This window comes from Polypterus senegalus, chromosome 2 (assembly GCF_016835505.1).
Source record: "Polypterus senegalus isolate Bchr_013 chromosome 2, ASM1683550v1, whole genome shotgun sequence".
NCBI classification, from domain to species: Eukaryota; Metazoa; Chordata; class Cladistia; order Polypteriformes; family Polypteridae; genus Polypterus; species Polypterus senegalus.
Window position 1 is genome coordinate 3,048,169 of NC_053155.1, and position 24,176 is coordinate 3,072,344.

The following is a 24,176-nucleotide window of genomic DNA, read 5'->3' on the forward strand; positions in this document are numbered from 1 at the left end:
GCGGCTGAAGTACATCTTGATAGGCAGTTGCTGGCGCTGTTTTTTCACATGCGTGAGGAGGCTTTTGTAGGGTATTGCCATCTTTAATCATATACAAGAGTTTCACCATCTTCTGGATAGTAAGCATCTTCCTCCGGCGCTTAGTTTTCTTCTCAGAAGGCTTAGAAAAAGCAGCACGTTTAGGAGCCATCGTAGGGCTTAGATAAAAATTCTCAGAAAGTGCATGTAGTGGCGTGCGTGTATGAGAAAAAAATCGCGATAGAGTGAAGCCGCGAAAGTCGAAGCGCGATATAGCGAGGGATTACTGTACTTTATATTACAGCTCTCTGAATAATTAAAATACTGAGATGTATACTTGATATAATTTTCATGATGATAGGAATTAAAGCATGTTATTAAACATGGGAACACGGTGGCCATCTGTAAGCTTACAACGCTGAATCTTCAAAGCTTTTAAGGAACATTGAAATATCTTCATAGTACATGTTTAATTATTCTATTCTTCACGCCAGTCCCAGTGAAGCATACAGTGCGAGGCAGGAACAATCCATGAACGAAGCACCAGATCCTTGCTAGCCTAGCGACACCATGTCCTTTAATTATTAACAATATAGATTATTTAAATTAAGTTAAAGTTTTATATGTATAATATAATAAACATATTTTGCTGCATTTCATCTTAAAAATGATATCGTCATCATATGTAAATATGCACTTTATAAAGTGGAGCAGGTTGTGTAATATTATAACTGTAGTGCAAGTTTACAGTGAGGTGATTGTACTCATAAGTACTAACAGTTCTACAAGGAGCAGTTGATGGACTGATTGAGTGCGTTTAGAGCTCTTGGGATGAACCGTGAGGTCCGTACAGGAAAGGTTTGAAGCGTTTGCCATGTGAGAAACAATTCAAATAGGAAACATGGCTGAGGCAGCGTGTGCTTGATGCTGTATACCGATAATTCTCTTTCTGATCAGCTGCTCCAAGTGGTGCAGTGAGAGTAATATGGAAAAAGATGATCCGCTGTGGCAACCCCTAACGGGAGCAACTGAAAGAAGAAAAAGAAGGTACAGTGAGAGTAACAACGCTAAAGCAGCTATGGAATTTAGAATAGTTTGACCATTCTGTATACTATTATATTGTTACAGGTTATTTACAGTCAGATGCATTAAACTAATAAAAAAATATGCGGTTAATTTCAATGTATTTACAAAGCCACGTCAGGGATGTGGATCTAAAAAAGAAAAGGAATCCACACAGGAACAGTAGTACTGCTTTGACGCTGGGTGCCGCCAGTCTGCAAAACTGAGCGCAGAGCTTGTGTACGCCAGGGTATGAGGTACCGTGGAAATGTGCATAGCTGTATGCCAAGTTTAGGTTTTATACATCGTGATTTGAGCGTGGAAACATTTTTACGCAACATTTTTGTGCATACACACCATTTATACATGGCCTCATGTATAACGCCGTGCATAGAACTCGCACTATAACATGGCGTAAGCACAAAAGCCGAAATGTGCTTACGCACAGAAAAATCCAGATGCAGGAATATGTGCGTACTCCAACTTCCACGTTATTCCGCTACATAAATCCCGATCAGCGTGAAAACTAACGCTCGTGCACGCGCATTATGTAACGCCCCAAATCCTCCCAGAATTACGCCTATTTGAATATGCAAATCAATATAAATCGCCCTTAAGCGCAGCCTTCTGTGAAAAGACAATGGGAAAAGCACGGGGGGAAAACATAAGAATTTCAGCAAATACCAAGTGGAGGCAAAGGAAAAACATACTATTTGTTCAAATAAGCCGTGGTATAATCAACAAAAGGAAGTTGATCGAGTGACATAGCGTGTTGGAGAAACATAAAATCTCACATCCACAAAATCGCACAGTGCCGGAAATAAAAAAGAAGTCACATATCAAAGTCGCCGTGGAAAGCCGAGTTGTAAGCCCACTGTCTGAGTGTCATATGAAAGCTTATTAGGGTACAGAGAAAAAAGCCACACGGTGGGGAAGAAGCACGAAATGTCCACTTCAATCTCGACATTTCCACTTTAATCACGTAGTTTATTTTGTCATTAAAGTAGAACATCATAAAATTCATCTTAAAATTGTTTAATTAACCAGTTTCTAAAATCACATCGTAATTAAAGTAGCACGTTAAATGCTTTGTTTTGTATTTGATCTTCTATGTGCTCTATGTGTGTGAATCACTACTTGCTTCTTAAACCAGCTCTCTTCCTCCAACTGGACACAGAATCAATTACATTCGTGATATTACAGCTCTCTGAATAACTAAAATACTGAGATGTATACGTGATGTCATTTTCATGATGATAGGAGTTAAAGCACGTTATTAAACATGTTTCACTTCAATGAAATAATTTATTGCAGCAGTACTCAGGGGCGGCTCTAGGCTTGTGGTGGCACTGGGCAGAGGAAGAATCGGTGGCTCCTTCGCCCGCCAATGTCATGCACGGTGGATGGCCACGTATGTTGCAGACACTAGCCGCCTCGTGCTCATGATACAAGCATTTAACTTTTGCCGAAATTTGTCGCTGCGTTTTTAGCTGTGTTGTTATTTTCTCTTTCTGTTTTATATTCAATATATATTGGCGGAGCCGTCACTGCAGTCAGTGCTTTTCTTTCCCCAAGTAACCGATCGCCATACAATCAGCTCTGTAATAGACGTTAAGCCATCTGTAAGCTTAGCGCCGATTCTTCAAAACGTTTAAAGAACATTGAAATATCTTCGTAGTACATGTTTAATTATTCTATCCTTAAAGACACTCCCAGTGAAGAATATAGATTATTTAAATGAAGTTAAAGTTTTATCTGTATAATTTAACAAACATATTTTGCTGCATTTCACCTTAAAAATGATATCGTCATCATATGTAAATACGCGCTTTATAAAGTGGCTCAGGTTGTGCGATATTATAACTGTAGTGCAAGTTTACAGTGGGATGATTGTACTTATAAGTACAAACAGTTCTACAAGGAGCACTTGATTGGCTGCATTTAAACTTCTTGGGATTAAACTGTTTTAAACCGCGAGGTCCGTACAGGAAAGGCTTTGAAACGTTTTGCCGTGGCAGAGACAGCGTGTGATTAATGCCATATACCGATAATTCTCTTTCCGATCAGCTGCTGCTGTGATTCACACTCAGATACAGTGATATAAATACTCTGAGTGGTGCAGTGAGAGAAATATGGAAAAAGATGATCCGCTGTGGCAACTCCTAACGGGAGGAGCTGAAAGAAGAAGAAGAAGGAGATGTCAGACTAACAACGCTAAAGCAGTTATGGCATTTGGAATACTATGGCTGTTCCCTGGACCATTATATTGTTAACGAGTTAATTACAATCAGATGCATTACACTAATAAACAATATGCGGTTAGTTTCTGTGTATTTATAAAGCCGCGTCATGAAAATAATGAGTAATCACACAAGAACAGTAGCACTGCTTTGATGCTGGGTGCTGCCAGTTTGCAAAACCGAGCGGAGAACTTGCGTACGACAAGGCATGAGGTACCGTGGAAAAGTGCGTGGCTTTACGCCAAGTGTAGGTTTTATACATCGCGATTTGAACGTGGAAAAGTTCTTAGGCAACATTTCTGTGCGTACGCACCGTTTATACATGAGGCCCCTGGTGTTTTGAAAAAATGCGTCTCAGCTGTAGCAATTCTCCTATCACCTAAGGGATCACTAAAGGTTTTCACTTAGGCAGCGGTTGTCCTTTCTCTCTCCTGGATTGTTTAGATCATTCTTTAGGTGACTTCCCTGCTTTGACAAAAGTCCAGCTGGGATAACCACATTTACTCAAGGCCTTTTTCATATGATGTTCTTCTGCTTCCCTGGACGTTGTGTCTGTGGGTATGGTGTTTGCTCTGTGTTGTAGAGACACCTATTTTGTGATCTAGTGGATGGTAAGAGTCAAACCGTAAATACTGATCCGTATGCGTTGGTGTACAGTACATATGAACTTTTAAATGTCCCCCATTGTTGATGGAAATTTCACAATCTAAGAAAGCTAGCCTGTCACGTTTCATGTCCTCCCTGGTATTTCAGGGGTGTATTTATCAGTTTAATTTAGGGTTGAATACTCAATTGTGTTCCCAAATGTTTTTCATTGTAACGTACTGTATATCAGCACTGATTGTCATTTATGTGAATCAGTGACACTTTTCATGTTACTAAATGAACCAAGTGGGTGTTACAGACGGCCTAGAAACCCTTCACAAAAACGGCACAGAGAGTTTCTCTCAAGAAAAATCAAATCATAAAATTCAGTGTAACTAAAGTGTAAAAGGAAGGCATTTTGAGATCTTCTTCCTCAGAGAGTAACCTGTAGTTTTAATCCCAAAGCCTAATGGCACCTATAGGTTTTGTGTAAGCATGGGCATTAAATACTAAAATACACCTGGATGTCTACGCCGTGTCTTTGGTACATAATGTTTGAGAATCCATGCCTGATTTTTAGCTCTCTGCACTTTATAATTGAGATGTTGGCAGTTAGAGATGGACGAGAACAGCATAGAAAGAAACGCAGTAGTGACGTCAGAGGGATTCTTCCATTTCTGTGTGATGCCCTTTGGGCCACTTTTCAAAGGTTAACAGGGCAGGTTTTGAGGGGATTTGTTGCAAAATCCTGTTATGTGTTGTGAAAGCTGGCCCGGACACACACAGACGGACATCTTAAGTTCACCCAACACACTGTTTATTTACAATTATTTACAATGTTTTGTGCTCACGTGCACCCCCAGTGCCTCTTGCACCGATTCCCCCAAAGTCCAGGGCTCACAGTCCTTGTGCCTTTCCTCTGGCCGCCTCCTGTCCTCTCTCCAGCTCTGCCAACTACCTCCCGACATCCACCAATGACTGGAGGGAGGCGGCCCCTCTTATAGGAACCTGGATGGGCTCCAGCTGCTTCCCGGCAATTAGACTTGGCCACACCTGTGTGGCAGAGTGCCAACTGCGCACCCGGAAGCCGTCCGGGTGTCCCCTGTCGTCTTCCCCCCGGCACTTCCTGGGATGATAAGGCACTGGGGCCGGGCTTCCAAGCCCCCTACCCGAGGCCTCCTGCATAACCAGGGCCGGACGCCCCCTCTCGGTCTGGAGGAGGCACACGCCCTCCTCTGGTCCTCCAAGGCGTCCCGGCCGGGCTCCTGCCCGGCCAAGGACCACACGGGATAAACCGGCATCGGGGCGCCGCCTGGCGGTGGCCCGGAGGTCCCCTGGGCTGGGCTTCCAAGCCCCTTACCCGAGGCCTCCAACATAACCAGGACGGACGCCCCCTCGCGGTCTGGAGGAGGCACAAGCCCTCCTCTCGCCGGCCGGGGACCACAGTGTATATAGAAGATATCATCATTTTTTCTCTAAACCTGCACCAACACTCGTGAGACCTCAACTTGGTTTTCTCTACACTGGGATGGGCTCATCTTTGTCTGAATATGTTGTTTCCTGCAAAAACAACATATTTTCCTTGGGCTTGTGGTGTCTGATGCAGGGGTTCTGAACAGAGAGAAGATGGAGGCTATCAAAACTATCCTGAACCTACTGAGGTAAAAGGTTACAGCATTTTTTGGAAATGACAGAGATGTTCCACAATTTTTTTCCTGTGTGCCTGACTTTGTGACCCCTTTGTAACAGTTTATCAGAAAAGGAGTCTCATGGCAGTGGTGTTATTCATGTCAGAAGACTTTCTAGAAGCTTAAAACCTTGTAATAAAATCGACCTACACTCGCCCAGCCAGATCCTCAGCTCTTCTTCGAGGTCCAAACCGATGCTATTGACCTCAGGCTAGGGGCGCCATTCTAATTCAGTGCAAGGATGTGCTTCATAATCAGTGGGCTCTGGAGATGAATTATTCCACAATGGATTAGGAGTGTTTATAGAGAACCATGTTTGATGTCATCACTGACCACTGTGCTCTGACATTTACTTGGCCAAGGACATCCTCTGAACTAACCGGGAGGGTTTTAAGAGTACAATTTCCTTTCCAGATGCACCGTTGAAACGGATTTAGAAATGTGGTGTCCGATTTGTTGTCCTGGTTAGTGGAGCCATCTAAAGCACTCAGCATCATTCCAGTAACAAATCAGAGAAGTGAACTCCCTTTGGACTTATAGGACATTCCTAAGGTCCAGGCTCATAGCCCTCTGTTTGTTAGGATGAAGGAACACTCAGGTGAAAGAACTTATGTATTCATTTTAAGGAACTCAAGGGAGTGTTAGACCGGTAGATTTTGGAAAAATTATGAGGGGTTGATTGTTTTCAACTTGTCATCACTGAATGCCATAATCTCTGAGTTCGTCATCTGTCAAAACCCTCCCTGGTTCAACAGCTGGTTTACTGCAATCCAGCACAGCTCAGGACCATGGAGGAATAGCTGGTGTCAGTGTGATGAGCCTCTGCCAATAAGTAAGCACAGGAAGTCTTTCTACTGGGTGTGTGGGCTTATTTTTCTAAACAGGTGGACCTGTTTGTTGTAGCTAATGCCAAGACTGAGAAGACGTGTGCCATTTTGAATAATGAAAAGAATCTTAGTTATTATGAAGAGCCTTTCTTGTTTTTGTTAAAATTTGACTTTTATTTTGCCTATTGTGCCATGACATCAGGGTTCGGTGTGCTTCTTACGGATTTCTGACCTAAGCCAGATTCTCCATTATGTTATATTTTCTCCATTCCCCACTCTTATTTGTGGCTGTTTAAAAAATACAAAATCTCGTCTTGGTTGTCAATTTGTTTGGAATTAACAACAAGTAGACAGATATTCCGAGGCAACTCACTTGAATCTGCTTAAGAAACTTCAGGAATTCTCACATTTATTTGACCGCATGTTTCATGTTTTGTGCCCTCAGTTTTTATTAATATTCAGGTGTTAATATACTCGGGGGGCTGAGTAGACACACTGATTGAGAGGAGTCATGCTGACATACGTGTAACGTGTAACACGCAGGCAACACAACTACTAATTAATAACTAACTAATTAAGTACAGCTCTGCTTGAAGTTTAAAAAGAATGCACCTAAATAAAAAAAGAAATGGAGAGACAGTGAGAGGAGATAAAGCAACTGGAGCAATCGATCGATGAAGAGGGAGACCAGGAAGTTCAGGGTGAAAGCGAGTAATTGGAGAAATGGTCAACATAATGATATGGATGTGCCTTCTGAAAAAGCAGGGCCATCGCAGGGATGACAGTGGGCCAGTGCAGAGTCCGGGGACAATGGTAACAAAGACCGACAGCCCAGGAGTCCGGAAACAGTGGAAATACCCAGACTCTCAGTGTGGTGTAGGAAAGGCAGGGAGACACCTGAGGGAGACTGAAAACTTAAAAATGGTGACAAAGACGCGTGAGGAAGGAGTGGATGAGGAAAGTAATGAGTGGCATTGGGTTCATTGGGTGAGTGGCCATGACGCGACGAGGCCTGATCCACAGACTGTATGGAGTTTGCTGGATGGGCTGCTGCTCTGCGAAGGACTGTTTGGACATTTCTCTTGTGGTTTTTAATGTGCTTTTATTTATTACTTTTATGGCTGGATAACCTTTTGTTTTTAAGGGCACATTTATTTATTTCATTATTCATTATGGGTTTCTTTATTTGCACCTTTTGTACAACGACACTGTTGTTAATAATCTATTTGCATGGTTCAATCCTGCTGTGGTCTCCTCACTTGCCTTGTTCATCCTCAGCCTACGACCTACAAGACGCCCCACCAAACAATGGACTGAGGCACCGCTGCCACCATTTGTGATGCCTGAAGCCTTGGCCACCAGTTCATTCCTCTTATCATGCAGATCAACTCAATGTCAATCAAAGTAAGCTTTACTTCAGTATAGAGATGTCCTTATAATTTAAAGAGTTTGTTTTTCTTAAGCCAACCGAGCTGTTCTTTAAAAGTATGCACCACCTTCATTAGACAGCCCTCCTCCTCTTCTTCACTGGTGCTGCCCTTTCATTCTCAGACATCATGATGTTTCAGTGCACCTTTAGAAAGGCCTGTGCCTGCTCTTTCATTCATACCAACACTGCCTTCTCCTATTAAATGTTGATTGTCTTTCCCCTCGTCTGTCTCCCTCATAGGCCATATAATGTCTGCTTTATGCCAAAAGAGGTACATTTTCTTTTATACTGTGGCTTAATGGCTATTGTTAGTAAGTTATACCAGTCAAATGTGGACAACTGATAAATTAGCTTTAGTATCCCTACTGAAAACCTGAAGTTATTCTAAGCTAATATGAGACACCAGTTAACTAACCACTGTCAAAGTTTCAGAGTTAACTTAACAATAGTAATTTCATGCCAAGCTGGAAGGTGGCACTGTCATTCGCATTCTTTTCCTTTTACCATCCTTAGCACAGATGATCAAACGCACAAAGAACTGTGATGTCACTTCCACTTCTGCTCATAACCCCACCTCTTTCACTCAAAGACTCCATAAGAACCAACATGACCAAGAAGCCAGCAGTCAGTAGAATCCCGCCTGAAAGGACTTTATCAACGTAATTATACTGATGCACAGTCTATTGCTCATCTTTCTTTTTTTCAAAGACAATCCTTACAATATATGGGCATCACCAGGCACCATGTATTTCAAAGTTAAATGCCTACCTGGACAAATGTGTTTGAAGTTGTTTTTGTAAAAGAATGAAAGCAGCCAGGTGAACTCTTTCATTTAGGGAGGTCATTCCACAGTCTGCTTAGTATAAAGATAAAGGCTCTGTCACCCAAAGAGCACAGGTTAGTTTGAGGCCCAGCAAAGCTCAGTGGACCTTAGGGGGAAGACAGGAGCATCAGCATAAAAATGACAACCCAGTCCAAAGCTACAAATAGCATGGCCACTGTGAAGCATGTAGATGCAGAACAGCAGAGGGCCGAGGACAGAGCTGTGAGGACATCCTGGTGTGACTGGCGCTGAGCTGGACCTGCTGTGGCCCATCAGTCACATGAGACTTAAACCACTGGAGGGCAGATCTCCATTCTGGGCAGTAGAATATCACACTTGACAGAATCAAATGCTGTGCTGAAGTCTAACAGAATTATTATGCTGTATGTAGATGATCACTTTTGTTCTTAAAGTTCACTTTACATTTGCATGTCTGTTTTACATCCCAGAATTCAACACTTTGTTCAAACACATTTTGATTCTTGTCAATTTCTTTTACTGTTGGTTCAAAAGAAGATCATATCTAATGGGCCCTTTTTTTCTAAAGTGGTCTCAAACTCTGCCCACAGTATCTTGTTGGTTTAGCCAGTAGCTCAGCTGCCCCAAGGTCTGGTGGGCTGAATCTCTTTTGTTGAACCAGAAAGAGATTTGGAGGAGACATGATGAAAGTATTTAAAGTGGTGAAGGGACTGAGTTTGGTGGACAGCAGCTTTTACTTTAACATTATTTGTTCAACTAGAATGCCATTGAAAACCATTGATGGTGAATTTCATATAAACATGTGGACGTTTGACTTCACACAGAGAGCCACGGACAACACTAAGCAGTGTGGTTGATGGCAGCCCATTGGGACCCTCCAGACAGTTAAATGACTCGGGCTTGATGAGCCATGTTGACCCAAATGGCCTTCTTTTGTCTAAACTTGTGTTATGTTCTTACAGTCACAGCCTGCCTGCTTCATAAAGCCACCTGTTGGTGTGACTTTACCTCCCAGGCGTGACATCCACATAGACCTGCACATCTACTCAATTGCCAGTCCTTGCTACCTCTCAGGATCCAATGGTGTCATTTAAATTCAGGTCTACTGCCACCCATCTAATCTTCAGGAATGTCAATGACATATTATAACAGGAAGAGCCCAAAGACCAGTATAAACCAGTCAAAGAGAGATAGCCTACCTTTGCCTCATCATTGGTGAGGATGCGCTTGTTGATTAGGAGCTGCAAGACACTGCTGATGTCGAAGTTCATCACGTAGGCCAGCTGGGGCTTGTAGTACTCCGTGATCTTGAGGAGATCTTCATGAGAGAATCCATTAATAACTTCAGAAAACGTCAGGGTCAAAGCTGCAGTGAGGAAAGAAAGAAGGAGTGTGATGAAGGAGCTGTGGACATCAGGGGATCAAAAGTCAGTCTGGTATACCTGCCTGTGATCAAGTAAATACACATCAATCTCAACTCCTTCATGGACTCAACTGTTCTTATGTTAGGCGTGGCTGAACAGAAGACATCCATGTTGTGATAAAAGCTGCTGAAGTGGACCCCTCAGCTGAATCAATAAAAACACTTCAGTCTCAAGCTGCCTTGTGGCTCCTTTCACCTCTTCTCTCCATACTCGTACCACTATGGCTGACATGTCTCCTCCATTGCCTCTAGTTTATCTCAGGCAAAGAGTTGCAACTCGGACAGGATTTGTATTTGAATTCAAATCCACAGTGGAAATGGTAAATAATTTATTTGGAAGGCTTAATTTGTATTAAAATCTCTTGCCGCTGTTCAGGGACTTTCTTCACATGACCACCAGGACATTACAGCCTCTCATGGTCTAAACTATCAGCTGACTTTGTTGTCCTGAGTGCGGATTACAAAAAGATAATAAAACACACCAATCAGAATGTGACATGAAAGCCCACACCATTACTATAGGGGGCACTACAGGCCACATTACATCAAACATCACCAGAAAAATTAGGGGGCATACAATGACAGTTAGTAGAGCAGCTAGTTGAGTCAGAAAGACGAAGAAAGAATGTCTCCTGAGTTTGAAAATCAAAGAATGGAGAGAAAATTGATGAAAAGGTGACCACCCCAAAGGCAAGAGAGGGGAGAGCTTCTGTTTCAACCGGGGATCACAGGGAGCCTGTCTGTTTAATTTGCAGCGAGAAATGTTCTTCTAGCACAAGAGAGACATATTAGTGAGTTAAAAAAACATGATACAAGAACTATGAGAAGAGCAGAGGACATTTAGCTAAAGTATTAGCAGTCCCAAAATCTGTAGGAGGCAGTGTGGTTGGGCCCCTCTACAGTATCTGTAATGACAATTGCACTAAGAAATGCATTGGACGAGTAGCTGTGTGAAAATGGCAGCTAGCAGGAGTTATTGAGGGGGTTCTTTGGGTTTTGAGTATCATTTACACTTCTAATGGCCTTTAACAATTCTGACCAATCCAGGTGCTCATTACAGCTGAGGGGTTCTGTAAAGAAGAACATTTAAAACTCAATTTCTCAGCTGGAAGATAAACACATTTCAAGGTTCGAATGTTTCTGCTGCTTCTTCTACTTTGAGTTGTGTTTTTCTAACACCTGAGAGGCGAGTCACCGGACAGCAGGTAAAGATACTAAGGGTGTAGTGGGCAAGTGGGAGCAGAATTGACTTGGCACACAAAACAAAGCATAGAGCTTTTTATAGTTAACTTAAATATAAAGACTTTCAGTCTTTACATCTTGCCTGAAGAAGGGGCCTGAGTTGCCTCAAAAGCTTCCATATTGTAATCTTTTACGTTAGCCAATAAAAGGTGTCACTTTACTTGACTTCACATTGCATCAATAATGGCTAACACGGTACAAACCCCTAACCTCTTTAATGTTTGGTCATAACTGCCCAACACCCCCACTCCGCCAGTCTCCGCCTCCTCCCCAACCTTCACACCGCCCTCTCATTTACGCTACACACTGACTGGCTGCTCTAATTAAAATGTAATGTCACTTCTCAGACAGAAACAAAAGATTGTATTTGAAAATAACCACATTCGTATTTTCCCTGATTTCTCACCCTCAACAGCTGCTAAATGTGCTGCTTTTTACAACATTAAACAGCGGTTACGGAAAGCCGATATCAGATACAGCCTCTTGTATCCTGTCAAACTGAAAATGGATATTCAAGACAAATATTACTTCTTCTCTGTCACAGAAGAAGCAGAAAAGGAATTAAGAAAGCTGATCCCGACACTTTTCTGAAATACGATAGTGAGTCACATCCTGTCATGGCATGGCAAGAAGATAATACCTGCTGTCTGATCCGCTTGCAATGATACTGGTATCATAATTATACATCCTTCTCTCTTCTCCGCCACTTTCTGTTTATGTTTTAATTACTGGCCAACCCGCGGCGTAGCATACACCACATAATTATTTATTGATGGGTGAACACTTCCTGAAAGACACAGCTGTCCAAATGGGGTGGGTTTGAAGATACGACTGTGAGTGAATGAAAAGATGGAACTCTGGAGAGAGCAACATACAAATGTCCGTGACTGAAAACTGGTTTTGGCAGATACAGGCATATCTTTTTGAAAGTTTGGCCCTGTGTCTTATTAATTGTCATTGCAAAGGCCAATCTAACAGGAAATGTATGCGTGTAAAAGTAAAAGGCAAATTTGAATCTGATAAGGTCAGGGAAATCCGGGGAATAAGGACAGTTTGTGAGGTAGCATCTGCGATAGTCTTACACTCCAGTACATTGCGGTGAATGCTGGTAACAATCAGTCTAGTGCCATTACAGAGACCTCTTGCTGGCATGAGGTTTCTAAGAAGCATGATGACTGAACCAATTTTAATTTTGAGTTTATGCGGAGGCATGTCAGTGGGAGTAAGACTGTTAAGAAATTCTTCGGGGAATGAAAGTTGATCTGCGGGATCGTCTGTGATGATGGAGTCAGTGCTGGTGAAAGTTACTTCATCGGTAGGGATAAGTTTCAGTACTTGTTCATTAGGGTGTAGCGAGTCTTCGTTGGTGACGCTTTATATAGCTTACGTACTGAGTTGTTCCGGGGTGACAGTTGAGAAGTCGATGCCTTGAGAGCGAGAGTGGACGCAGGAGGAGGGTTAGAGTTGGCAGGGGCTCTGTCATGCATTCCCCATGGTCGGGCGACTTGGTCGATTATATATATGGAAAAGCAGCCGGAACCAAAATGAACAATGAAAAGTCAACGTGGCTCAGAGGTGCATGTGGACCGCAGCAGAGACAAAAGTGACTGAGGCTGTGTTTGGTGAGGTGTTGCGTGCGAGCACATGAGCAGGCAGTGCGCATGCCTCGAGAGCGAGGGTGGACACGGGAGGAGGGTTAGAGTTGGCGGGCGGGGCTCTGTCATGCGTATCCCATGGTCTTAGAGGTGGTAGGCAGGGCTCTGTGAGTTGGCGGGCGCGGCTCTGTCGTACGTATCCCATGGTCTCTGTCTTGCGGCTGCTTAGTGAATTATATATATAGATTATATGAATATGTGTGGAAGAAATTAAAGTAGGTTTTTTTTTTCTTTTTATTATTCTAAAGGAGACTGTTTAACATCATATCCTTGGTTTATTGTTATTGTTATTATTGCATTAGGGTTTACTATGCTTATCCAGGGCCACTTTTTAACACAATTCCCTGGGTTTACTATCTTAATATTTCAAGACTGTTGAAGATTATATTTTATGCTTACAGTATTTAGACTTTATTGGCAATAGATGCCGCTGGTGGGGGGCCTGATTTTTTTTTAACATGCTCTGTCTCTAAGGTATGTCAGAGGACTGGGACTTTGTGAAGTGGGGTCCAGCCTCAAGTGGGGAGGCAAAATGGAGAGTGGGGGGATAAGGGGGGGGGGAGAAAGAGAGCAAGGTATCTCTAATCTATCCTTTCAATCCTTATAATTATAATTACCAATATAACAATAGGCTGCATGGCAATAACTCGTGGAAAAATTGGAAATTAAGGTTAAAGCTGTCTCACTTTTAGTTAATACTACAAAATGACATCAAAAATTCAGAATCAATGTCTCCATGATGGGACAGTTAACTTTGTGAGCTGGAATGTTAAAGGCCTGAATCACGAATTAAAGAGAAAGAAAGTACTCTCTCACCTAACAGGTCTAAATGCTAAAGCAGTATTTTTTACAGGAGACCCACTTACTAAGCAAGGATTGGTTCCGGCTGCAAATAGACTGGACTGGCCAAATGTTCCATTCCAGCTTTACACAGAAAACTAGAGGTGTGGGAATTCTTATACATAGAACAGTCTCACTTGTAGTATCAGATGTAATATCTGATCCTGAAGGGAGATATGTGATTGTCATGGGCAATTTATTTAACTGTAAATGATTTTTATAAATGTTTATGCACCCAATGTCGATGATAGGGAATTCATGCAAAATGTATTTGCATCCATTCCCCATGTGAACACACATAAAAATATAATGGCTGGGGACTTTAATTGTGTTTTAAATCCACTCGTAGATAGGTCTCCTGTCACATGGATGATGACATTTAACACTGCAAAGACAATTACACAATTTTTAACGGACCACAACTTATCAGAACCCTGGAGGTTTCTAAACCCAAACTCAAGAACGTATTCCTTCTACTCACCAGTGCATCATTGCTACTCAAGAATTGATTATGTCTTAATAGACAATAATTTCTTGCCTAAGATTAAATCTTGCAAGTACGACGCTATTGTTATTTCTGACCATGCCCCTCTGAGTTTGGAGCTAAAATCACAGTGCCCCACATACTCATCTCGCAGAAAGCGTCTTCTGTTAGCAGACAAGAACTGTACAGAATTTAAATCAAAACAAATCAGTTTCTTTCTAGACACAAATACATCCTCAGAGGTCTCTGGAGGAATACTCTCGGAAAGTCTAAAGGCCTTCTTAAGAGGACAGATTATCTCGTATCTTTCCCACAGAAATAAATTAGAAACCAAGAAGGTATCAGAGCTAACCAGTGAAATTACTAGAATAGATCAAGAACATGCCAGGTGTCCAAGTGAGGCTCTTCATAGGAAAAGGCAGGCTCTGCATTCAGAGCTCAACCTCTTAACAACTAAAGAAACTGAACAACTCATTTTTAAATCAAGACATTATTACTATGAACATTTAGAGAAAGCTAATAAGATCTTAGCGCAACAAATCCACAAGCCAGAACTTCGCATTGCAATCCCAGCACTCACCAACACGAACGGAGATAAAATCATTGACCATAAAAATATAATGCACACATTTAGAGACTACTATAAATCCTTATATTCTACTGAGTTTAAAGAAGACAACACACAATCTAATGCATTTCAAGATACATTACAGATACCACCAATAGATACTTTTAGTGCAGAGGAACTGGATAAACCTCTGGCGCTATCAGAATTATTAAAAGCTATAAAGTCACTTCAGAGTGGGAAAGCAGCAGGCCCTGATGGCTACCCTGTGAATTTTATAAGAAATTCTCCACTCAGCTAGCTCCCCTCTTATTAGCAACATTTACAGAAGCTAGAGACAATCAAATTCTACCTCAAACTTTTCGCCAAGCATTAATCACCGTCTTTCCTAAACAAAATAAGGACTTATTACAATGTGCATCATACAGACCAATTTCACTTCTGAATAATGATGTTAAGATACTCTCCAAAGTCCTAGCTAGAAGGATGGAGAAAGTGCTTCCTTCAGTAATATCAAAGATCAAACTGGATTTATTAAAGGCAGACACTTAGCTTCCATTCTTCCATACCTGTTTAATGTAATATATTTACCCACAAAGTCTAACACCCCAGAGATATTATTATCATTAGATGCAGAAAAGCATTTGACATGATTGAATGGAACTACCTTTTTACTACATTGGAGAAATTTGGGTTTGGCCCAAACATTTGTGCATGGATCAAACTACTGTATACCAATCGAGAAGCTTCAGTTTGTATTAATAACATTAATTCAGACTACTTTAAACTAGAACGTGGTTCCAGACAAGGATGCCCCCTGTCAAAACTACTTTTTGCAATCGCCATGGAACCACTGGCAGTTCATTGTCGAAATGCTTATGAGATAAAGGGGATTATAAGAGAAGGACTTGAACAGAAAGTTTCTCTCTATGCAGATGGTATGGTCCTGTACATTATATATCAGACCCACAGAATACTGAGCCTGCAGTCCTAACAGCACTAACAGAATTTCAAAAGATCTCTGGTCTCAGAATTAATTTGAATAAAAGTGTGCTCCTTCCAGTGAATTCTCAAGCACACAATATTAGATTGGACACCTTCCCTTTTATCACCTCAGATCAGTTTAAATACCGAGGGGTAAACATCACATGTAAACATAAAGCTCTATATCAACAAAATTTTGCTGTCTGTATGGAAAAAATTAAGCAAGACTTGCATAGATGGTCAACCCTTCATGTCACTCTAGCTGGAAGAATTAATGTTGTTAAGATGAATATCCTTCCTAAGCTTCTCTTTTTATTTAAAAACATTCCAATATACATCAATAAATATTTTTTAAGAAATTAGATTCAACCATAACCTCATTTATTTGGAATTCAAAACATCCATGTATCCAAAGGGTGACCCTACAAAGACCTAAGGCAGAAGGTGGCATGGCTCTACCTAACTTTCAGTTTTATTACTGGGCAGCAATCATTCAAACTATAAAAACTTGGACATTAACACAAATAGATGAACAGACACAGGCTTGGTCTGCAATAGAAATAAAATCCTGCAGTACTTCTTTATATTCCCTGCTTTGTGTCCCCAATAAATGCAAGTTATCGCCAATATATTAATTGCTCAATTGTGCTTCACTCACTCAGAATATGGAACCAGTGTAGGAAGCATTTTAAGATGAAGAAGCTTTTATCTGTGGCACCTCTGCATGAGAACCACCTTTTTCAACCCTCGCAAACATTTGCAGTTTTTAATATCTGCAAAACATTTGGGATTAAATCAGAGATCTGTACATAGACAACATCTTTGCATCCTATGAACAATTACACTCCAAATTTAACTTTCCAGCAACACATTTCTTTCACTATCATCTAATTAGAAACTTTGTTAAACAGAACCTGCCCAATTTTGGAGTGGAAGGTAGCAATGCAGAGAATTCACTCGAGCTCCATATGCACAAAGCATACAATTATTCAACTCTAAATTATATATCGAGCACATCTGTTTTGCTTAAAACTGTCCAAAATGTTTTCAGAGCGAGATCCAACCTGTAAACGTTGCAATCAAGTTCCGGCCTCACTGGGCCACATGTTTTGGGCCTTCACCAAATTAACATCATTTTGGACTAAAAATGGACTCTTTAAATGCCTTTCAAACAGCCTTGGTGTCACAATCCCTCCTAACCCATTAACAGCTGTGTTTGGTGTTCTTCCAGATGGGCTTAATGTGGAGAAAGACAAACAAACTGTGATTGCCTTCACTACACTATTTGCACGCAGACATATTTTGCTTCAGTTGCTCCTCTGGAGGACTGACGTTAGTCCAGTTTTAGCATTTCTTTACCTTCATGCTTCTCTTTGCACATTTTCAACGGTTTCTTTGGTTTTTGACCATTTTGTATTTGCATTTTTTTACTTATTGCTTTGTTCTTTTTGATTTGACCTTAAGATTATGGATGTTTAGGTAATTAATATTTTGTTTAATTTTTGCCTTTTTTTTGGTTCTTTTTTATATTTTACATTTTGCAGTTTCCATTTTTTCCCTTTTACATTTATGTCATCTGAATTTTTTATTTTGTTTAATAAAATGTGGCCAGGGACTTTTTCAATTTCCCCTCTTCATGTGTGTCAGCAGTTCTGTCATTTACTTTTAAGGGCCACAGATACCAGTTGGGAGACCAGTGAACTTGTAGGGAACTCATAGATCAATGGCAGCTCGTCTTTGACTTACAGCCTGGTAGTTTTGTTACTGAAAACGGAAAATTAGCACTCATAATACCCAATAAGCAAAACTCTTTAGAGAGTGACTAAGGTAAGTGACAAGGATCATCTTTACTGCAAAATTTTCTTTTGTTCCTGCAGGACCTGCTGATACCCAGAAATACCAACTGCAGCCTCCAGGCGACTGGGGAATCTTAACCAGACTAAAGAACAAATAGTTGACAGTATATTAACTTTTAATATGTTAGTCATAGACTCAGACCAGGGGCCTCATGTATAAATGGTGCATACACACAAAAATGTTGTATACTCCCGTTTCCATGCTCAAACCGCAATGTATAAAATCTAAACTTGGCATAAACCAATTCACTTTTTCACACTAGCTCAATCCGTGGCATAGGCAAATTCTCCGCTCGGTTATGCAAACTGCCGGCAATCAGTGTCAAAGCAGTGCTTTTTTTCAAGTGTGGTTTCCCTTTCTTTTTTAGATGCACATCCCTGGCGCGGCTTTATCAAATGCACTGAAATTAACAGCATATTGTTTATTAGTTTATGGCATCTGATTGTAATTAACCTGTAACAATATAATGGTCCACGAAATGGCCAAACTATTCAAAATATCATAACTGGTTTAGCATTGTTACTCTCAAGTATTTGTTCCACTGTATCTGAGTGTGGAATCACAGCTCTGCAGCAGCTGATCAGATTATCAATATGCAGCATCAAGCACACGCTGCCTCAGCCAGTCTATTTGAACCGCTCTCATATGACAAACACTTCAGAGCCTTTCCTGTAAGGACCTCGCGGTTCAGAAACAGTTTCATCCCAAGAACTCTAAACGCACTCAATCAGTCCATCAAGTGCTCCTTGTAGAACTGTTTGTACTTATAAGTATAATTACCTCACTGTAAACTTGCACTACAGTTATAATATCGCACAACCTGAGCCACTTTATAAAACTCGTATTTACATATGATGATGATATCATTTTTAAGATGAAATGCAGAAAAATATGTTTATTATATTATACAGAAAAAATGTTAACATCATTTAAATAGCCTATATTGTTAATAATTAAACATGTGAGGACACAGTGCTGCAGCGCTAGCAACGATCTGGTGCCCTATTCAGGTATTGTTTCTGCCTCACGCTGTATTCTTGCTGGGACTGGAGCCGCACTGGATGGATAGATGAATAGAATTAAACATGTACTATGAAGATATTTCAATGTTCCTTAAAAGTTTTGAAGAATCGGCATTCTAAGCTTACAGATGGTTTGACATCTATTACTATTGTGTGGCGATTGGTTACTTGAAGAAAAAAAAGGAAGGACAGAAATTGGGCGTTAGTATGTTTGAATGAGACAGTACTGCTGCAGTAAATGATTTCATCAAAGGTCACACACGGTGCAGCAAGTACCTTGCAGGAGGCATGAACAGTCTCTGGACCAGGCACCAGCTTGTCACTTTCACTGTGCCACAGTGTTCCCATGTTTAATAACATGCATATTCAAACATTACTTCTTCACTTTTACTTTTATTTTTTTCTTAGTGCTTCTATAAATTGTAATGAAACATTCTGCTTACCGATTTCCTTGCGCAAGTTCCAGACAGGGAGAATTTCAACTGCTTTGTAAAAAGAGAAAATTAAATTTTGACTTTTCTGTATCAGATTTGTATTAGAATTAAAGGAAACAAAACAAAATTAAGCTAATAATGGAGTATATTTACAAAAAGAAAACCCCAGTTGTGCCCAACGCTAACAGCACAGGAATACTAACACCGCACTGCCAGTGCGATCCCCAGAGGTCCCCAACATGCCAACTCCTGATTAGAGATGGACAAAGAGAGAAAAGCTCATCACTGAGACTTGAGTCATGTCCTCCACCTCCATCTAATAACGGGGGGATGGGGGCGACCCTTTAATACTGGAGCCCTTCCATGTAGATACCACTGTGAGACTGACAGCCATTGTGCCCGTAAAGAAAAGCCTTCGCTTGAAAAATAAGGCAGAGAAAGAAAGAGAGCAGACATTACCAAAAGGTATGAGCATGAAAGGACAGGATCTTGGTAAGAGAGACACAGACAAACGTCTAGAAAAGAAAAGAAAAGCAGGAGGACAGTCACAGGACAGGACAGGACAGGACATGAATGAGTGTGCTGGGACCTTTGAGGGGCACAAATGACATAGAGGGTTGGATGTAAATGTGACTTTAAAAAGAACAGGGATTTAAACAAGCAGAATATTAAAAATGAGGAAAATATTTAAAAAGCAAAATGAAAAGAACGTCTTTATCAGTGTCCACTACATAAATGTTGGCTAAAACATTCAACTTAGTCAGCTTGTAATTTCTAAAATAACAGCAGAAAACACTGAAATTTAAAGATAACTCGGCTCCATTTCTGTCTCTTTTCTGCTCCCTTCATTTCACTGGCTGTCGCAGTCGTCAGACTTCACACTGCTCACGTGTTCTGCTTATCTGTTAGATTAAGGAGGAGCTCAACCCTCGTCCAGGGGTGTTTTCGTCTATTCTATAGTTTTGTGGTTTTTGAATTTCATTTTGGATTTTATCTGTTGGTCTCCTAGCATGTTGTGTTCTGAATATTTTATAAATCAGTTGTTTAGTATACAGTATATGTATTTTTCTTTATACTTTTATGTATTTAACTACTCTGTCTTTTTCCTTTATTTAGGACCACCGCTGGAAGACTACCCTCTGCCTTTATATTCTGTTTAAAGGTGCAGGTCCATCAGAGCAGCATTACTTGTTGTGCTGTGGTCTTTTAATCTGTGATTATCTGCATTTCTCATTTTATATATTTTATTTTCAAAAAACAGAACATTACAATCACATTCTACTAATCAAACAATTAATAGAATACCATATAGACACATTTAAGTTGAATTAAATACAATAAAAGCAAACAACAAAAACAAAAAAAGAAAATGAGATACAATACCAACCCAAAGGAAAAGAAGGAGAAGAGAGACTCGGGTACAAAGGAAAATAATCAGTCTTTGATTTTTCTTTTTGTTTTTTCACAGATGATAAAACCATTAATGACCTTAAAGAGTTAATCACAGGCCCAGCTTGTTTAGTCAAAAAAAAAAAATTAATGAATTTTTGTCATATTTTAAAGAAAGTTTGGCCCCCATATCCTCTACACAATAATTAGATTTTTTTTCTACTTTGAGATAACAGAGAATGTCGCTTACCCGCCGAGTTATGGCAGGTGAGCTGGGATTCTCCCAGTGTTTGTGTGTGGTGTCGACTGTCACAATCAATTTCTTCTCATTTACTTTGACGCCATCCAGGAGAACAACAAATATCACTGCTGATGGACAAACTGCCAAACTGCTGTAAATGTCAGCATTCACAGGTATGGTCTGGTCCAATTTTAAATGGGATCAATGAAAGACCTTTAATTAAATTATGGAATACTTGGTGCTTCTAGAACTGAAGTGGATGCTCTGGATGGCTGAGTTCCACTCCATGTTGGAAATTCCAGTTGAAAGTCCCATTCCCACAGTTCCCTATAATCTTTGAAGGGTAGATTCTTAAAAAATATTTTTTTATACACAGGTGCATCTCAATAAATTAGAATATCATCAAAAAGTTAATTTATTTCAGTAATTCAATTCAAAAAGTGAAACTCATATGTTATATAGATTCATTATACACAGAGTGATATATTTCAAGTGTTTTATTTCTTTTCATTTTGCTGATTATGGCTTATAGCTAATGAAAATCCAAACTTCAGTATCTCAGAAATTTAGAATATTGTGAAAAAGTTCAATATTGTAGACACCTGGGGCCTCATGCATAAACGTTGTGTGTAGAATTCACACTGAAACATGGCATACAGACAAAAGCAGAAATGTGCGTATGCACATAAAAATCCAGATGCATAAATCTGTGCATATACCAACTTCCACGCTCTTCTGCTCCATAAATCCCAGTCATCATGAAAAGTAACAGACGTGTACGCACCTGCTGCCACTCCCCAGACTCCTCCCAGAATTATGCCTCTTTGAATATGTAAATTAATATAAATAGCCCCTTAAGCTCAGCGTTCTGTGAAAAGGCATTGGCAAAAGCACCAGGGAAAAATAGAAGAATTTCAGTGAATACCAAGTGGAGGCAAAGAAAAACGCACAGTGCCCAAAATAAAAAAAGATGTCAGATATCAATGTCTCTGTAAAAAGGTGAGTCGTAGCCCACCATGTGAGTGTCATATGAAAGCTTATCAGGGTACAGAGAAAAGAAAACAAATAGGCACACAGTGGGAAAAAAGCACGAAATGTCAACTTTAATCACGCAGTTTATTTTGTCATTAAAGTAGAACATCAGAAACTTCATCTTAAAATCGTTTAAGTTAGTTTCTCAAATCCCATCATTTCTACGTTAAATTCACGTTAAATGCTTTGTTGTGCATGTTCTTCTATGTGCTCTATGTGCGTGAATCACTACATGTTTCATAAACGGGCTTTCTCTTCATCCGACTGGGCACAGAATCCATTACATTCGTGATATTACAGCTCTCTGAATAATTAAATACTGAGATATATACTTGATGTCATTTTCATGATGATAGGAGTTAAAGCATGTTATCAAACATGGGAACACGGTGGCGCAGTGATTATGACAAGCTGGGGACTCGTCCAGAGATTGTTCTTGCCTCCTGCAAGATGCTGGCTGTGCGACCTTCAATGAAATAATTTATTGCAGCAGTACTTTCAAATGTAATAAATTTCTGTCCTTCCTTTTCTTTCTCCAAGTAGACAATCGCCACCCAATCAACTCTGTAATAGACGTTAAGCCATCTGTAGGCTTAGAATGCCGATTCTTCAAAACTTTTAAGGAACATTTAAATATCTTCGTAGCCCATGTTTAATCATTCCATCCATCTATCTTTCCAGGGTCGCGCCAGCCCAGCAAGAATACAGCGAGAGGCAGGAACAAGCGCTGAACGGAGTGCCAGCTCCTCACTAGCACTGCAACACCGTGTCCTCACATGTTTAATTATTAACAATATAGATTATTTAAAAGATGTTAACATTTTATCTGTATAATATAATAAACATACTTTGCTGCATTTAATGTTAAAATGATATTGTCACCATATGTAAATACACGCTTTATAAAGTGACTCAGGTTGTGCAATATTATAACTGTATCGTAAGTTTACCGTGAGGTGATTATACTTATACTGTAAGTACTAACAGTTCTACAAGGAGCACTCGATGGACTGATTGAGTGCGTCTAGAGCTCTTGGGATGAAACTGTTTCTGAAGCTCCAGGTCCGTACAGGAAAGGCTCTGAAGCGTTTGCTGTATGAAAGAAGTTCAACAGACAGCATGGCTGAGGCAGCGTGTGCTTGATGCTGTATACCGATAATTCTCTTTCCGATCAGCTGCTGTACAGCTGTGATTCCACACTCAGATACAGAGATATAAATACTCCGAGTGCTGCAGTGAGAGTCAGTCAGTCAGTCATCATCCAACATATCATATCCTAACACAGGGTCAAATCCCCAGTCAGGGTGCCAGCCCACCACAGGGCGCACACACACACACACACTCACACCAAGCACATACTAGGGACAAATTTAGAATCGCCAATACACCTAACCTGCATGTCTTTGGACTGTGGGAGGAAACCCACGCAGACACGGGGAGAACATGCAAACTCCACTCATGGAGGACCCGGGAAGCAAACCCAGGTCTCCTTACTGCGAGGCAGCAGCGCTACCCACTGTGAGAGTAATATGGAAAAAAATTATCTGCTGTGGCAACTCCTAATGGGAGCAGCTGAAGGAAGACGAAGAAGAATGTGCAGTGAGAATAACAACGCTAAAGCAGCTATGGTATTTGGAATAGTTTGGCCATTCTGTGGACCATTATATTGTGTAGCAGTAGGGGGCGCTTTCGCTCCCTTGAACCCTCAGGTACCACGCCAAACACCAGGTAAAAGTGCCACAATAATTCTTTTTATTATAATAATGTGCACTAAGCACCCATCACTCCACACTATTCATAAATAACCACAATAAAATAACAATAATCAATCCTCCACTCCCAGACGCGTTGCCCTCCTACCACCCAGCTTAGCTTGCCGTCTGGGAGCTCCCATGGTCCTTTTATAGTTCCTGACCCGGAAGTGTTTCTCATCCGTCAGTCCATAATTCCTTATCACTTCCAGGTCAGATAAAAAGTCCTTTTTTTTCACCCCGGAAGTACATCACCCCTTCCGTTCATGTTACTTGGAAGTACTCCCGGGGCATAGGGCAAATAGCAGTCCCTGGTTCTCCCTGGAGCGACCCCTGGTGGCCCCGACGTTATCCAGCAGGGCTGTGCACTACAACTACAAAGTCCATGATGCCCTGCTGGAATTCGGGGCATCTCCACATTGCAGGGAGGGCTCCATCTAGCGGCTTGGGGGTCTTGACCGGGATAAACAGCCGGGCATAGTCCACAATTGTTACAGGTTAATTACAATTGGATGCCTTAAACTAATAAACAATATGTGGTAAATTTCAGTGTATTTGATAAAGCCATGTCAGGGATGTGAATCTAAAAATGAAAGGAAAACCACA

The 24,176-nt window shown here is 40.8% G+C and overlaps 1 protein-coding gene across 1 annotated transcript in view; it reads right to left on the reverse strand.

The window, feature by feature from the left end:
• Positions 1-24,176, reverse strand: part of LOC120524122 (NACHT, LRR and PYD domains-containing protein 3-like) — a 101,632-nt gene that overhangs the window by 60,545 nt on the left and 16,911 nt on the right. Inside the window, exons 6-7 of the mRNA XM_039745999.1 lie at positions 19,167-19,208; positions 9,851-10,017 (exon numbers count right to left, since the gene is read on the reverse strand). Of these exons, the coding sequence (XP_039601933.1) occupies positions 9,851-10,017; positions 19,167-19,208 (209 nt within the window). The remainder of the gene's footprint in view (positions 1-9,850; positions 10,018-19,166; positions 19,209-24,176) is intronic.